Genomic DNA, 10,584 nt, shown 5'->3' with positions numbered 1-10,584 from the left:
AGTTAAAAAAAATATAATTAGAAATAAAAATGAATTAATTATTTTAATAGATATTTGATATTTTCTTCAATTATTCATATTTATTATTTTTATACATAAAAACTCAAAAAATGAATTAAGTATTTTATTTGAACAATAGTTAAGTTATAATTAAAAAAATATAAATATATGGATTTTTTTGAAGTTTTTTTGTGATTTTTCAGTATTAAAATAAAATTGTGGATAAGTTTTTTAAATAACATGACAATGCAGCAACCATATAAAATGTTACGTAAATAAAAAAATAATTAAAATTCCATATAAAAAACTTAGATTAAAGATGTCCTAATAGTAACCGCCGCAGCCGCATCCATAGAAAATTTTCTACTCATTTGGTTCAATTTACGCTGCAGTAATTATAATAATACTAAATGTTAAAACTACCTTTTATCATGCACATATATATGGTTCTCTTAAGAAAAGGACAAAGAAAAGGACAAAATAGAAAGCCACAAAATAAACAAATATTATTTAATTACGGAATGTATTATATTGTTGCGCCAATTAGCGTAAACCTTTCGCGAAATTCCAAAGTCCTGGGAAAAACGATGCTTCGGAGATATCTAATTGAGCAATGTTTGCCTTGCTTAATTTCAACAGGACAGTATCTATTGTATCATAGATAATCACGCACCTACGAGGAAGCTAAGCTCCGTGGCTATATATACTGACATCATTTGGACGAACGTTCTTTCAGAGCGTTGTTGAATATCTTTAGAAAGAAAAAAGGTTGCAAAAATTTAACTGTTAAATGGCCCCTCCTCCTTATAGTGCCTACAACGGAGAAATCGATGGGGAAAATCTACCTCTAGCTTTTGATATCTGGGAAAATCTATGGGCCTATGGCTATTACCCTCATCAACCTATTTCGGAGATCAATAGCACTTCTACATTGGTTGATTTCCCCTTTTGCGATGGCACCATCGTCAGGGATAACAAAAGGGTAAAGAGAACCGTGTGCTTCCCTATTTATAACAGCATTAATTGCCATAGTTTCTTCAACACCAACAACAGCAGTAGTAGGAATAGCATACCAAAGCTCCACTTCAGAGATCACATACGGACTTACACTCAAAGATATCTCGCAGCTGAACCCGTAGAAGATACAAACAGTTCAGAAAGTAGTGGAGGCGAAGAAGATGGGTGTGCAGATGGAGTGAGGCTTGTTCAGCTTCTAATAGCATGTGCGGAAGCGGTGGCTTGTCGTGACAAATCACACGCTTCCATATTACTATCCGAACTTAAAGCGAATGCTTTAGTGTTCGGATCCTCATTCCAAAGAGTTGCTTCCTGTTTCGTCCAAGGCCTGATCGAGAGGCTCAATCTGATTCAGCCCATCGGGCCTGCTGGCCCCATGATGCCCTCCATGATGAACATCATGGACGTGGCCTCAGACGAAATGGAGGAAGCATTCAGGTTGGTTTATGAACTGTGTCCGCACATCCAGTTCGGACACTATTTGGCTAATTCCACAATATTGGAAGCCTTTGAGGGTGAGAGTTTTGTCCATGTCGTGGACCTAGGCATGAGCCTGGGTCTACGACACGGACACCAATGGAGAGGTCTGATCCAGAATCTTGCCGGTCGTGTAGGCGGCGAACGTGTTCGTCGCCTGCGGATCACGGGGGTGGGGCTCTGTGAGAGGCTTCAAACCATTGGAGAAGAACTCTCCGTTTATGCAAACAATTTGGGCGTCAACTTGGAGTTCTCCGTGGTGGAGAAGAATTTGGAAAATCTGAAACCAGAGGACATTAAAGTGAGGGAAGAAGAGGTTCTTGTGGTGAACAGCATTCTGCAGCTGCATTGCGTGGTGAAGGAAAGCCGCGGGGCTTTGAATTCGGTGCTGCAGATGATTCACGGGCTTGGACCCAAAGTGTTGGTGATGGTGGAGCAGGACTCGAGTCATAATGGACCCTTTTTTCTAGGGAGGTTTATGGAATCATTGCACTATTACTCTTCAATTTTTGACTCGTTGGATGTTATGCTGCCAAAGTATGACACTAAGAGGGCGAAGATGGAGCAGTTTTACTTTGCTGAGGAAATAAAGAACATTGTGAGTTGTGAGGGGCCTTTGAGGATGGAGAGACACGAGAGAGTGGACCAGTGGAGGAGGAGAATGAGCAGGGCTGGGTTTCAGGCTGCGCCTATTAAGATGGTGGCTCAGGCGAAGCAGTGGCTTCTCAAGAACAAGGTTTGTGAGGGGTATACTGTTGTGGAAGAGAAGGGGTGTTTGGTTCTTGGATGGAAATCGAGGCCTATTGTTGCAGTTTCTTGCTGGAAATGCTGACCTGAATAACCATCAATCTCCACTGTCCCTTGCAGTTTAAAGTTGGTGTCTGGGATCAGTGTCAATAAATAACAGTTTCATATATGGGAGCTGTTGTGTGCTAAAATAATCTGTTTTCATATGCGTGTTGTGAATTAATTAGGACCCAAATTGTGTTGTTCAACACACTAAAACTTTGTGTGAGAATAATGTCTTTTTCCAGTAATTCTGTGTTGTGGCTGCTCGGGGATCGAAAAGATGAAATAAATTGATAACTTGTTTGGTGTGCATTCGGGCGAAATGTGAAATTATAAGCTATTCATAGGACATAAGTTCATAGTTACTCACAGAATATTTGATGTCATAGAGGAGAAAAATGTAGGATAATTGTAAAAATATAGTGAATGTAACGTTACTCAAATTATATTCACCACCCAAGTACACAGAATATTCAATAATGGGCGTGTTTAAATTAATGGTTGGAAAAATATTCAATAATCAGTTATATTTATAGATCAGTGTTGTTATAACTAATTATATAAAATAGTTTAACCATGTTAAATGAAAAATGTATTTATATTTCTTCATTTGAATTGTTTAAAAAATAAATTTTACAACAAACTATAAAAAAAAAGATTTAAGATTATTTGCAGCGATTGATTTTATACTCAACTGTTAAAAAAATGAAAAAAAAGTTAGTTTAAAAGTAATTTAATATTTTTTAATAATTTTCAAAATTTTACTTGTGATTAAACAAAATTTAAACATTTGGCTTAATTTTCAAAATTTAACGTCTTTAATTGTTCAATTTTGGTTATCAGGTTTTCTAAATTGTGTATTTTTTGTCCATCCATTCTCAAAACATTCAATATTTTGTACAATAGAAAAAATATATATTTAATTCTTATATATTGACAATAAAAAAAAGAATACTTTAATAATTGTATTTTCTGTTTTCGACATAAATAAATAATAAAATATCTCAAGCAAGAAAAAATATGTTTAAAGTTTGAAAAATATCAATAAAAAAATATCCACATAAATAATTTGACACTTAAATTCTTTAAATCTAAAATTTGACTGTCTATTCAAACATGAGATAATAATTAAAGGTATTACCATAAAAGATCAACCAAACAAATACAGTAATAAAGTGGGAAAAACAACTTATATATATATATAAAAAAAGTATTTAAAAGTGGCTTTCTTTCCTTGCTATCCCATCCTATTAAATCCAAGGAGAGAGCGAGCGAGGAATTTTGGTTCTTCTTAGCCGTAGTTTTCTCTCACAGCCGCAGACAGAGATGGAAGCTGTGTGTGGAAGTGTTTGGGTCACATCCTCTCTTCCACGCTCACCCAAGTCCACTCTCTCTCTATTCCGCTCTACTCATCAACACCTAACAGCATTTCCTTCACAATCCCATCTTTTCTTATATCACCCTCCTCCCTATGCTAATGCTAAAACCCTCCGCGCCAGAACCTCCTCCAAACCCGCCATTTTCCTTCCCCACTTAATTGCTTCTCTGGTTTCCTCTCTCTTTCAACTATTTCAATTTTCTTAGTCTGATTTATGAGAAGCGTGGTTGTAATTGTTAATTATTCTAATTCTAATTTGCAGGAACAAGTTGACCAGACTTACATAATGGTCAAGCCCGACGGCGTGCAACGTGGCCTCGTAAGTTTCCTAATTTGTTCTTCTGGTTTTAGGAATAGAGAACAAAATAATAATTGAAGTTATAAAAGATGTTTATCTGTTTTTATTATGCTGATCTTTAGCTCATTGTTGTTTTGAATAATGGTTACTCATGGCTGGCTACCTTTGCTTGACAACTTTAGGTGGGAGAAATTATTTCTAGGTTTGAGAAGAAAGGGTTTAAGTTAACTGGCTTGAAGCTCTTCCAGTGCTCAAAGGAATTGGCTGAGGTTTGTACTCGCTGCAATACTTGCTTGTGTGTATGTATATCATGTGTTGAGTACAGTGGTTTTTCTTATTGTTGGGATTATTATGGGGTTCGGGTACGAAAGGAGGAAGAGAGAGAGAGAGATAGAAGGCTCCCAATAATATTCTATCAAATTGATATGGAGTACAATAATGATAGTGATATCATATGATACAAATTATTAACTCAATCGATAGTCCTATTCGAACCAAGAATACAATTAACCTTAATTAAATAAGGAAATATGATGAAAAGATTGATTCTTTCCTTGGTTAGAAAACTAATTAATTCCACAATATGTTCTGAAGATCTTCTAAGATGTTCAAGATGCACAGAGGATACAATGGTAGCACTCCCTCTATAAACTTTAGCTTGTTACAAATTAACATAAAAATAACTGTAAGTGCAGTAGTGCACACAATGGGAGATGTGCTCTTGTAAAGGTGCATACCAGGAGAGGCACCTTCATTAGGGCACACAATGGGAGAGGAGCCAAACCATATTTTCTTTAGAGCTAATTTGCAAAAGGACAGGTTGGAACAGAGCCAACATGTTGTTAGACAGGTTCGAACAATGCCAATCTGTGGTAAGAGCAGGGCTGGAACAGAATTCTACAGTTCGAAATGTAGCTGGAACAGAGTGATAAAAGTGAGAAGAAAAACAATATATGGGTTTTGTGGGGTTGAATAACTATTTAATGAGCCTCATAAACTTGAGACATGAAAGTCTCTTCAAGGTGGATACCATGACCTGATTATGGGTTTTAGGTAGGGAAGGAGGAAAATAGAGAAAGGAGCCTCCTAATAATAATCTATTAAATTAATAGGATATATAATGATATCAATACAAAATATTAACTCAGTGGACTATTTATATTAATGATACGATAAAGAGGATTATTTTCCCCCAAGTAAACAAGGAAAAACAATGAGAATATACAATATGTTAAAAAGATCTTTTAAGGCATTTCAAGATACACAGAAGGTATTATGATATATTCTAACTATTATATCATCTGAAAGGTATGTTAGAATCATTTTGTGTATACGATTTCAATCGAACATTAAAAAAATAACTTGTCTAATAATTGTTAACATATGCTATTTGATTTGATTGTAGTTGCATGAAGTGCAACAATATGGAATGCTTGAATAACTGATTCCAACCATCCAATTACAAAATCTCTTGTATCCTTGTTTAAATGATTGATTACTGAACCATATAATGTGGACTTACATCTTGTGTTTGCAGTAATGTTGATTCTTTTGTGTTTTTTTAATGTGCTTATTATAATTATTAGGCTTATTGTGACTGTTTATGGTTCCAGGAGCATTACAAGGACCTAAAACAAAAGTCATTCTTCCCCAAGCTGATTGACTATATTACTTCAGGTCCTGTTGTGTGTATGGTATAACTCGCTCCAATAGAATTCCAATTTCACCTGCATTTTTGCAATGTTTAATATGATGCTATGTTTGCCAGGCTTGGGAGGGTGTTGGGGTAGTCGCATCGGCCCGTAAGCTTATAGGGGCTACAGATCCTCTTCAAGCTGAACCAGGCACAATAAGAGGAGACCTTGCTGTTCAGACAGGAAGGTAACAACTTTTTTAATCTTTTGCAGCTGACTTTCACTTTTGAGTGCCTTCACTCAGTCAATAATCAAGATAGGCTTCATAGCATATGTATCAAGATTTAGGATTGACATGATTTTATGTTGAACTTGCCAGGAATGTTGTTCATGGCAGTGACAGTCCTGAGAATGGCAAGCGTGAAATAGGTAAGGCCTCTTATGCTATCCAGTTTAACCCAAATACATGCAACAAACATAGATGTGAATTGTGAAAGAGAACAGAAAAGTTAGCCATTGATTTAAACATTAGAAGGGTGCAGAACTGCAGAAGTATTATGGATAAACAATAAAGCTTGAATTTTAAATTTTATTCACCAGCTATGGTTTCTGTCATGCATTGCTTGGGTGACAAGTTTGAATTTCCAAGAAAAATTTATGGAATAGACCCACCTTAGGACCTGAACTTTGCAAATATAAAATTATGTTTTACTGCAGTGTTTAATGCTGGTGAAAGGACTACATTATGGGTACATATGGTGAAAAAAAGTAGAGTGTTTTATGACAATGAGCAATACCTTTTAGAGTAGTGATTGTAGGAGTGTTTTTGTTGTATTATGGTAAACTTGAGATTTTTGGAAAGTCATAAAACTCAAGTAAACTCAAACCATAAGGGTCACTTGCAAACTCTTTAAAATTAATCGTTTAGAAAACATATCTTAGTATCCAAACATAAGTTTACCATATCCTTACTAATATCCAAAATTACAACTTCATAATAAAGCAGTTTAAAGTATTAAAATATGTCTCCTAAAAAAAGTATTAAAATATGAACATAATTCAATAATTGACCTGACATGATAAAAATAACAGTGGAAACTTCAAACTAGCATTATAATTCCAATATATATTGCTAAACATTGAGCTGAGTATACAAGAATATGGTCCAAAACTGTACATTTTGAGGCTGAAACCATGGATAAATCTGAGTATGTAACTTCAATGAGTGTTTGCGATTTAACTCATTTGTGTCATGTAAACTGGCAACTGTTTGAGAGTTTGCTCAAGAACCAAGATACATATCCAATCAAGATACAGGCAATTGTAATATATATTGAATACATCATATGGTCAAGATCTATGCAATAATCCAACCCATTAATCTGAACTTCTACCATCAAGTTTGCCAGTAACTCAATTGCTGCCTTAGACTATTAGCTTACCATCTACATTGTTAATGATGTAATCATATCTAAAATTATATTCTTAATCTTTTGAAAATGTCTTGCAAACCAAATAATCTGGTGTGCTAAAAATAGTAAATGGTTACTTTTCTTGCTTTATTTTGTTGATTCCTCCCACTTCATTAATTCTTGGTGTAGTTTTGGGTAGATACAATTGAATTGGGCACAATTTTTAGTAGTTAGGGGAATTTGGGCTGCAATGTAAATGTTACCCATAATAATGTGATTCTTGATTAACTGTTATTTCCATGCATGGCAGCTCTATGGTTCAAGGAAGGCGAAGTATGCGAATGGACCCCAGTCCAAGCACCATGGCTGAGAGAATAATAAACCACAGATGCCCAATTACAATGATTCTTGCTGTTTCTAGGTTCAATAACCTGATCAATTGTTTTCAGTGGCAAATGTAGCACTTCATTAAACCTTCGAGTTTAAACAGTTACTCAAATTTTGTAAAATTTTGCATTTTGACTATTCTTCAAGCCTATTCCTGGCATTCCATTTCCTTTTTCTATCATATCAGATTTGAATGGGTCATGCCGTGCTACCTGAATACTAAAGTGCCACTGCAACAGGCACCAGCAACCAAGAGTTGTAATTAAAGAAAATTAGAATATGCATAATGCACATGCACTGAAAATTTACTCATGAAAATACAGCTGAGTCGATCCGGTTAACCAGATTGATGAGCAAAACAGGAAAAGAGGTTTTTTTTTTCAGTTGGGAAAAGTTTAGACAAGTTAAGTTCCGAGAATTCATTGGAATAGGCTTATTGGTTCAATGAATGCTTACAAAAATACTTAGTGATTACTCATCAACAAAATCACTCTAACTTTGCAACTTCATCTAATTTATTCACTGGAAACACACTCTTAATTTACCAAACTTTGGTATAAAAACCAGTGTATCTAATATAACAATACATGGTCCACACTCAAGTGTAACCAGAGTGAGATACAGTACAACACAACAGAAAAATATTTAGCATGGCATTTAACTGATAGAAGCAGTAGGAGTAATAAATATTTGTATAACCTTTAATCCGACATTTCACAATATTGCAAAATTTGAACACCTTCCACTTCACTTCTGCAATCAGATTCAACACAAATTGATGAGATAGATTCAGAACTTCCATTCCGCATTGACGTTGTTGCCTCTTCGGAAGAAGACACACCGGCCTGTCCGGTATCCTTAACTTTGAAGAAATGAAGAATGGAAACGTTGCTCTGCTTTAGCTGTTCCGAGCTCCCACTAGAAACGTGATCAGTAACCCTAGGTGAAGAGTTATCGTTATCAGACTCCGTGTCCATCATCGTTGTCTCGGAACAAGAAGTGCTTGTTGCAGGATTAAAATCTGGCTTGAGATTTGCTTCTTCCGCAGAAGGTGAATTAACTGAAGAATCATTTGTAACCTCACTCGTATCGCGTCGCGCACCAAGCATTAGCTTCATGAGAGTAGCCTCTGAATCGAAATGAAGCCAACTTAATCAGAATTCTATCAACTCAATATACATACAGAAACACTTTGCTCCACAAAAAACAGGTAATTTTCATACTGGATCTGAACTTGCAGAAATTAAACATTGAAGTATTTTTTTTTTCAATTAAGATAATTAACAAATGAACAGAGAGAGAGTACCGTAGAAGGAGAAAGTGTCGTCTTTGAGAATCTTGGACGGAGAACCGTCTAAGGTGTCGAGCGACGAAGTGGATGCTCTGATTCTGCCGAACATTTTTCGGTGCTGCAACTCGCTTCGGGTCGGGTCGGGTCGGTCCGGGTCGGATAATCTGCATAGATGAGAGAAATGAATAAATAGAGAAGGAAGCAGAATTTGTTGGCGCCCTTTCGGGATTGAATTACAGAGTTAAAGCGGGAATCGTACTCCGCACACTTTTTCCATTGACTTTTGGTTTTTCCTTTTTGAGAATTTTATTTTTGTTTTAGAAAAAATAAAACTGTCACTGACACAAAACCAGTTAGCAGCTTTTTATTTGGGCTGGGTCCTAACCCATGTTACCCGATTGCTATTTGATTCTGTTAATTTCTAATTACACCATCCCTTGTTTGTTTTTTTAATGATTATTCCTAAAATTACCTCTATTTAAACATGATGCGTATGTTGTCGTTTCTTTCAAAATTATATTATTTGAGAATGTGTTAAACTCTCCCTGAAATTTAAGGGGTGCTCTCTGTTATAAAAATAGAAAATGAAAACAAAAAATGATTTCGTTCTCTCTTATATAGGCTTTTAAATTCAGGAAACAGAAAAAGTAATGTGATATTTTTGCAAGTCCCTAATTCCACAAGTATTTTATAAAGAAATATTATTTATGTAATAACTTGTGCAACACAATTTTAATAGAAAGAGATAAAAGAGAGAGAGAAATATAAGATCTAAATATCTAGTCAGTGATATGATAGAGAGAGAAAAAAGTGGTGTTATATAAATTATTGTAAAAATTGTTGTACTACTCTTTTGTAAATCGTTTATGAATTATATTTTCAAAAGAATATTGAATACATTTTGAGATTAAAGTTCTAAAAGGATTTTAAAACACTTTTCTGAAATTAAAAAATCTTTTCCAAAGTTAAACAGGTATACTTCAGCATAACATATTAGATGGTGCAAATGCAAAAAGATAATTCCCTGACAGACAATACTGCATGTCATGTTTCTGTTCCCGGCCGACCTACACAAGTGTGGTTCAATACTTCAATTTATCATGTCCTTAAAAATGCGGCGAAATGAAAATTAAATAACCCCCAGCTGAGTACTGTGATGGAAATCGGATATATTTTTGTAAAACATTTTTTTTAAATTAAACTCATTGCATACGTCAGGCTGAAATTGGATTGGTGCTGAGGGACTCATTTACTCAAAATCACTAGTGGCACATGAAAAACTAGAAGCAACTCTATGGTGCTTTTCTCTTAACGTGGAAAATCTGAATTCTTGATTTTGACAAACGTGAAGTCGAACTAAACATAGTTTTTACAGGGATTACTTGACATATAAGTAGAGACAGACTTGACTGCAGCCCTGAAAATTCAAAGCTCGTCATTACTCTATCACTCTATGAATAAGCAGAGGAGGGGTCTGCTAAATCTCCAGTTCAAAATGTTGTCATATACTACTATTACTATGCTTCGTATGAAACAGGTATCTGCACAAGCTCTGTAAAAAATTCATCAAGTGAATCACACTGAATAGTAAGTCTGTTAGGCCATTTTTAAGGCTGTTTGTGTTTGTTTGTGAAGATGGAAATAATATTGGAGAGAAATTATGTACTTTTTTTTTATGGGATTCACCCTTTTTACACTCTAATTCAATTTTTTTTTATTTTCATTCTCTTTATTTCTATCATCTAAACCAAACACACCCTAATTATTTTTCTTAAATTGTTAAGCAACATTAAAAAAACTTTTTTATTTAGAACTAGAGGAGCTGAAAGAGCAGTTAAATTTAAGCATACGGTTGCTTGTGTAGGTAACTCTTAAACTTTAAGAAAAGGGTGGGCTATCTA

At 35.0% G+C, this 10,584-nt stretch overlaps 3 protein-coding genes across 3 annotated transcripts; 2 read left to right on the top strand and 1 right to left on the bottom strand.

Annotated features, from left to right (window-relative positions):
* Positions 1 to 581: 581 nt before the first annotated feature.
* On the top strand, positions 582 to 2,595 carry LOC100815959 (GRAS family protein RAD1). Its single transcript, XM_003525617.5, has one exon. The coding sequence runs from the start codon at positions 791 to 793 to the stop codon at positions 2,324 to 2,326; it is 1,536 nt and encodes a 511-aa protein (XP_003525665.1). The 5' UTR covers positions 582 to 790; the 3' UTR covers positions 2,327 to 2,595.
* Positions 2,596 to 3,497: 902 nt separating this feature from the next.
* Positions 3,498 to 7,530, top strand: LOC100500478 (nucleoside diphosphate kinase 2, chloroplastic). The gene is made up of 7 exons (XM_003525611.4): positions 3,498 to 3,831; positions 3,924 to 3,980; positions 4,142 to 4,228; positions 5,573 to 5,653; positions 5,728 to 5,840; positions 5,973 to 6,022; positions 7,316 to 7,530. The coding sequence occupies exons 1-7, from the start codon at positions 3,610 to 3,612 to the stop codon at positions 7,381 to 7,383; spliced, it is 678 nt and encodes a 225-aa protein (XP_003525659.1). The 5' UTR covers positions 3,498 to 3,609; the 3' UTR covers positions 7,384 to 7,530.
* A 231-nt stretch (positions 7,531 to 7,761) lies between these two features.
* Positions 7,762 to 8,839, bottom strand: LOC100807388 (uncharacterized). Its single transcript, XM_003525606.5, has 2 exons — positions 8,699 to 8,839; positions 7,762 to 8,521 (listed from the first exon to the last, which is right to left on the bottom strand). The coding sequence occupies exons 1-2, from the start codon at positions 8,790 to 8,792 to the stop codon at positions 8,094 to 8,096; spliced, it is 522 nt and encodes a 173-aa protein (XP_003525654.1). The 5' UTR covers positions 8,793 to 8,839; the 3' UTR covers positions 7,762 to 8,093.
* Between the last annotated feature and the right edge of the window lie 1,745 nt (positions 8,840 to 10,584).

This window comes from Glycine max, chromosome 5 (assembly GCF_000004515.6).
Source record: "Glycine max cultivar Williams 82 chromosome 5, Glycine_max_v4.0, whole genome shotgun sequence".
Taxonomy (NCBI): Eukaryota; Viridiplantae; Streptophyta; class Magnoliopsida; order Fabales; family Fabaceae; genus Glycine; species Glycine max.
The sequence above is the reverse complement of the archived record's forward strand: the minus strand, read 5'-3'. Positions and strand labels throughout refer to the sequence as shown.

Bases quoted from the DNA above. Each gene is read 5' to 3' on its own strand.
- LOC100815959 (XM_003525617.5), top strand. From the start codon at position 791: ATGGCCCCTCCTCCTTATAGTGCCTACAACGGAGAAATCGATGGGGAA.
- LOC100500478 (XM_003525611.4), top strand. From the start codon at position 3,610: ATGGAAGCTGTGTGTGGAAGTGTTTGGGTCACATCCTCTCTTCCACGC. The intron at 5,654-5,727 runs GTATAACTCGCT...TATGTTTGCCAG, and splicing joins CAGGTCCTGTTGTGTGTATG to GCTTGGGAGGGTGTTGGGGT. The intron at 5,841-5,972 runs GTAACAACTTTT...TGAACTTGCCAG, and splicing joins CTTGCTGTTCAGACAGGAAG to GAATGTTGTTCATGGCAGTG.
- LOC100807388 (XM_003525606.5), bottom strand. From the start codon at position 8,792: ATGTTCGGCAGAATCAGAGCATCCACTTCGTCGCTCGACACCTTAGAC. The intron at 8,522-8,698 runs GTACTCTCTCTC...ATTTCGATTCAG, and splicing joins CGACACTTTCTCCTTCTACG to AGGCTACTCTCATGAAGCTA.